The sequence below is a fragment of the Macaca thibetana genome, chromosome 14 (genome assembly GCF_024542745.1).
Source record: "Macaca thibetana thibetana isolate TM-01 chromosome 14, ASM2454274v1, whole genome shotgun sequence".
Lineage (NCBI taxonomy): Eukaryota > Metazoa > Chordata > Mammalia > Primates > Cercopithecidae > Macaca > Macaca thibetana.
This window is the reverse complement of record NC_065591.1, coordinates 42,002,694-42,008,874: the sequence shown is the minus strand read 5'-3', so window position 1 is coordinate 42,008,874 and position 6,181 is coordinate 42,002,694. Positions and strand designations below refer to the sequence as shown.

General features: G+C 43.3%; 1 protein-coding gene across 1 annotated transcript; it reads right to left on the bottom strand.

Annotated features, from left to right (window-relative positions):
* Positions 1-4,083: 4,083 nt before the first annotated feature.
* Positions 4,084-5,090, bottom strand: LOC126936445 (mas-related G-protein coupled receptor member X3-like). Its single transcript, XM_050759236.1, is given in 2 exon segments — positions 4,084-4,686; positions 4,689-5,090. Coding segments are annotated over 2 exon segments (1,005 nt in total).
* Positions 5,091-6,181: the final 1,091 nt, after the last annotated feature.

The window sequence follows — 6,181 nt, the reverse complement described above, 5'->3', positions numbered from 1 at the left end:
TGCTAAGATTGTTGTCTTGCATGAGCAGTCACCTGGTGAACATTCTCTAATTTACTGGAATCGTATTGTCCTGCTTCAGCTGGGTGCTTGGGGGTGGCATTCCTCTTCAGGATGGCAGCAAGATAACTGGGAATTTTTATCGGGTGGAGGATAGCCTCTCCTCTGAGCACCCTTGAGGCACAAACACAATATTTGGATAGCATGTGTGACATTGGGAGGCAGTCTTTCCTGCACTAGTGTCCTTCCTTCACAGGCTGTGAGTTCTGTGAATGTGCGTATGTTTACTTTGACTCCCAAGTGTCTGGCATGCAAGCTAGAGAATAGGAGATTCTCAGTATGTATTTATACAATAAACAGTAGGATAAGTGAGAGATACTGTTATGAAAAGCCCACTTAATGATATATTCAGAAATGCAAGTAGAGAGATTAATTGAAAATGTCTGTTAATCAGTATTAATAAAAAAGGATACGTTTGTAACATGCATATTTCATTTTTACCTAGAATTCACTGACTGTAATAGAACTAGACTACAGAACATTGCTTTGTGCGGGTTTGCAAATAGAATTCTACTCTATCTTGCTGAAAGCACATATATCATTCATTGTCTATGATTTGCAGTGTGGATTAGTTAAGTGTAGATCCTAGTGTCAGATGCATAGCATTCTCTCTGAGGATATTGTTCCATATTGTTCATTTTTGTTTAATCTGATAGAGTTGGCAGACTCACACCTATTAAACTAACAATAATTTTGGAACCTGCTTTTATTGTCCCTTTAAGCATTCACATTAGTTTGTATGGAAACCTCCGTTCTTCTTTCATACTCGTATTTCATTGATTTGTGCTGTATTTTGATAAATCAGGTAATTATTTTGACAAGCCTAATTGGAAAAACCAGGACAAGAAACAGATCCAATTGGTTCTCGTGAGGCTGATGACACAGTACCCTTGAGCCCAGGTGTACTAGAGCATAAGTGAATGACCACAAAGGCTCAGCATTTGCTCAGCATCAATCAATATATTCTCTTCATGAAGTGGAAAGGATTGGATATAGAGATAGAATGTATTAGTGAGAAACTTATTTGAAAGACCTATTTGCTTTTATTTAGAATTAGCACAGTGCTTGATGAATTAGGTTTGAATGTTTGTTGAATTCATGCCTAAAAAGTAATCATGGGCGGGGCGCGGTGGCTCACGCCTGTAATCCCAGCACTTTGGGAGGCCAAGGCAGGCAGATCATGAGGTCAAGAGATTGAGACCATCCTGGTCAACATGGTGAAACCCACGTCTCTACTGAAAATACAAAAAAGTAGTTGGACGTGGTGTCAGGCACCTGTAATCCCAGCTACTTGGGAGGCTGAGGCAGGAGAATCGCTTGAATGCAGGAGGTAGAAGTTGCAGTGAGCCAAGATCGTGCCATTGCACTCCAGCCTGGGCAATATAAATAAATAAATAAATAAACAAATAAACAAGTAAATGCATGCACAAAACTCCGTCTCAAAAAAAAAAATTCATGAACAGTAGCTCCCAAAAAGTACCATGTGAGAGTTTCATATCATTTCTTAGTTTCTGGAGAACACTCCTGGATGTCCTGCATGCTCTTCCTTGACATGTAACCGAGAGGAAAATATCATTGGCCTTGGAGAGAAGGCAGCTCATGAGCAGACTCCCACATCCCCTCCATTCTTCTTCCCAGAGGCAGTGAGCAGACCTGCAATGAAAGGGAACAGCTGTTCTCAGAACGACCAACTGCAGAGGACACTCTGTTGAGTGGGAGGTGCCTGTAGGAGTTCCAGTGAGACCTGGTGACTGAGCCAGCCTTTGCAAGATTCTGGATGACCATGAGATTTTCAGGTGGAAGCTGCTTGAGAAAAATAGTTGCCAACACTCTTCTAAATTCCACACCTAGTCTGTTGCACCAGAAATTCAAAGACATGTTCTCTGCTCTTAAAGACCCCAGGCTGCGGTTGAAGAGAAAGATGTGAGGACAAATATTTGAAGTACACTGTTTTAAGTGCTGTAGTGGAGCAATGTGTGAGGCCAAATGAGTTCAGAATGGGCTTTAGGGACAGAATCTAAGCCTTCATGGAGTTGAAGTTTCCTTCTATGAAAAGAAAAAGAATGTCACTAACTTCAAAATAAGCAGAATCCCAGGTGAGAACCAACATTATTTGAGTCAATTGCCAGGTGAAAATTCTCTACAGAATTCCTCATGACAGACATCTTTAACCGAAATGGTGCAATTGATATCACAGACTTCCAGAGTGGACTCTCTCAATAGCCCTCAGTCTGAACTAAAGACATCACGGCAAAGCTCCTGGCCCAGAGCACTGGCTGCAAACACTGCTTTCTGCTTCCTCTTGCCTGTAGGAAACCCTCACCTACAGCTACGTCCTACTACAGCATTTGGAAATCGAGGGTGGACAGATAGGATTCAGCATCAGCGAAATGCTGGGCCTGGAAGAGCAATGGATCTGGACTCAGGGGACCTGAGTTCAACATTGTGAACAGTGTGATAAGAGCCACCAATAAATATGGTTTGAAAAATGAAAAGTATAGACCTCTTTATTACTTTCATAACTGCTTTGTACTGCCTCCTGCATACTCAAATTGCATGTGTCAGCTCCCCTCAGTGAGGGCCAATCTGAGGGGCAGCCTCACTGTCTGTGAGCAGCACACAGCCCGCAGTGATGTCACATCTTCTCTTGGTGGTCTCTTCTGTCTGCTTGAGTTATCTGTGCAAGGGTTAAACACTGGTGGAGCATAGTCCTGAATTTTGTACTGATCCCGTTTTTATAATTAAATGTTTTAAATTGTGGTAAAGTTTACATAACATACATTTTATCTTTAATCGTTTTAATTGTCCAATTCTGTGTAGGTAAGTACATTCACAATAAGTCGTAACCGTTACCACTGTCCCTTTTAAGCACTTTTCATTATTCCACACAGAAATCCTGTGCTCCTTAAATAATGGTTACACAGTCTCTCCATCATCCAGCACCAGGATCCTCCTAATTTATTTTCTGTGTTCACGAATTTCCTAGTTTGGATTCCTTGTAGAATTTGATCTTACAATATTGTTCTTTGGTATCTGGCATATTTTCCTTAGCACAATGTTTCCATGTTCATCTAAGTCACAACTTAGAATTTGTACCATGTATCAGAATTTTGTACCAACTGTAAGTTATTATCCAGATACTATAATTGACATTAGCATGGAAAAGTCACATGTTTTCAGTTTTGCTTCTTATGTTAATAGCCATAAAACTAACTGAAAGTTACACCCAGAACCATCTGTACAAAACCTGGAAGAATGAAGAATTCTACACTTAAAGACTCTGTAAATGAATAATAAATGGTTTTCAAGATAATTCCAGTTTGAAACCAATATTGAGGTTTCCAATGGCCAAAATGGAACTGGTGGGGTATATTTATAGGCTCCTCACTGGTCCTTTAGTCCAGGAAGAGCTAAATAAGCACTTACCAGTTCTCAAGGGGAAAGGGCCATGGTTGTCTTTTCTAGAAACCAAGGCCAAGGTGTGACCATGTGTGGACAAATGACGGGAGAGGGCTATTCATAAAACCAATTTCTAAGACTGTTTTTATGAAGGGAGAATCTCTCTCTAAGGACATTATTTTGCTTTATATCTGAGAATTCATTTATTCAGAATTGAGATTCCAACTGCAGTAATGCCTCCAGTCATAGAAGGGAACATGATTTTCAGGGGAACATAATCTGAGAGATTAATAAGGAATCTTCCTTTTTGGTACTATCAGGTAGAAAACAAGTATAAACAGTGTTTTAGGGTTTTTGGTCAGGAACTCCTTTTATTACAATGAAAAGTGCAGAAAAAGTGTTCAGTAGGAAAGATTCAGTATAAGATAACAAGGAAAATATGTTGGTAGTATCAAGGAGAATCTAAACATTGTACTGTCAGACTAATGCTTTCCGTGGGTGAACACTGGAACTGTCAGGTTAGATAAGCATCTATTTGAAGACCTTGAGTTACCACTGAGTCATTCCTGAGGTGCAACGCTAAGAAAAACGCATATAATTGTCAAGGGTGGCAGGGCAGTGTTGCTCTCAAAGTCCCGTCTGACTGACAGGGCGAGGCTCTTCCTCACTGCTCCATCTGCTTCCCGACCGCTCCAGGGTTTCCTCAGGAAGCCGCCCTCCACCTTCATCCACCTCAGGCGTGTCCTGCAGAGCCCTCTGGAGAACCAGCCTCAGGTTCTGCCTATTTTGACGCTGCCTAAAGGAGCCCACGAAGAAGTAAATGATGGGGTTGGCACTGCTGTTAAGAGCGGACAGGAACATAGAAACTAGATGAACACGACAACGTAAGACGTTCCAATTCAGGTGGATCCTGAAAAACAGGGCCCACTGAATGCCGAAGGGCAGGCCGCAGAGGAGGAAGACCAGCACTGTGAGCAGGATGGTCACGTACAGCCTGGTCAGCGGCATCTTCCGGGATCCACAGAGAATCCTGACCAGCAGGACCAGGCTGGACCCACAGAGAACCACACATAGAACAATCAGCCACGCGATTGCTATGAAATCTAATATTTCACACCAACGAGAATCAGCATCACTAAGCAGAGAGTCACAGAACATCCACTCCAGGATGCTCCGCAGCAGGGACAGGACCCAGAGCAGGACACACACGACCGCTGACAGGTGTGTGGGGGGCGGTGGCAGCGGTACCACACGGGCCACAGGACGCACAGGCAGCGCTCGGTGCTGATGGCGCTCAGCATACTCAGGCCTGTAAGGTAGGGGAAGGTCATCACACAGATGAGGATTTTGCGGATGGTACGGGGGATATTGATGAGGCATAACGGCAAATATATAACGTGGCCGCTGAGGAAGAGGAAGTCGGCCGCAGCCAGGTTGAGGATGTAGGTGGAGACAGCGTTCCTGCGCATGCAGAAGCCCAGGAGCCAGAGCACAACCGCGTTTCCTGTCAGCCCCACAAGGGAAATGATGCACGTCAGCACCGTGAGGCTCAGGGTCAGCTTGTAGCAAGGAGTCTCCTCACTTTCATTGATTGGTGTCTGTGATGTACCCAGGGCTGGGATGGTTGGATCCATGCTCAGAAACCCTAGTCTGGTGCCCCTGGGAACATAAACCAGATGTGATCACCAGCTGTATGATCTCTGATTCTCCCCACCACCCTGCCATGTGGGATTTTTACTGTCCTCATTTAAAGAGGAGAGATCAGAGACTCGCAGAGAATAAGTCACCTATCAAAAGGTGGGGGTCCTCAAATCCAGTTTGAAATCCAGTTCTTGCTGACTCTGAAGCCTGACCTCTCTCTACTGCCACACAAGTTCTGTGCTGACATGGGAATAACATTAGGATCAAAACACCCCCAACTCATCTGGCCAGGGCTGTGGACCCGATCATCACTGTATCATGGGCCTGATATTTTATCTCAGGTGGAGAAAGTCAGATACACAAAGAGGTGGCTGTGACACACTCTTGACTAGGACTGGTCATCCATGGACAGGAAAGAAGACCACTCATTATGAATCAGAGGAAAATGTGACCTTCGCTAGAATAAGTGTGAAAATGGCTGGGCCTGGTGGGTGAGAAATAACTCAGTGTGTCAGTCATTGCAGACAGGACCACATTTTACATTTTATACTCACAGTGCCTATTTCCATGAGCAGCACACTGTGCTCTTCATAAACATTCTTTCAATGAAGAAATGCATGCATGAGGAGCCTAATGGTACTGGTAGATTTGGATGAAATGGAAAATAAAGATGAAAGCTCAATGTAAGGTATTAGAACACACAGTATAACTCGATGAAGAAAATTTCATTCATCAGAATTCTATTTGTGGACAGCTCTATCTGTATTGAGAAGAATTATTGATGTGTGCCCAAAACCTGAAATTGACAACTGGTGTGCCTTTGAAATGAAGACTCAGTGTGGCTTTGCTGAACACCTAGAAGCATTTTTATACACAGTGTTTGGGTAGGGTGTGGGTCTCATCTGAATTACCCAGCAATAGAACAGAGGAAAGAATAAGTGCAGATGAGGTCTGAGTGTAACTGACGGAGGTAATTGAAGTGTGGAAGTATCTGTGGGGGACTACTAAATGTTCTGCTGAGTGTACACAGTGTAAACCTATTTCATTCTCTCTTTCAGGAGATCTCTGGTAGCATTTCTTTGTT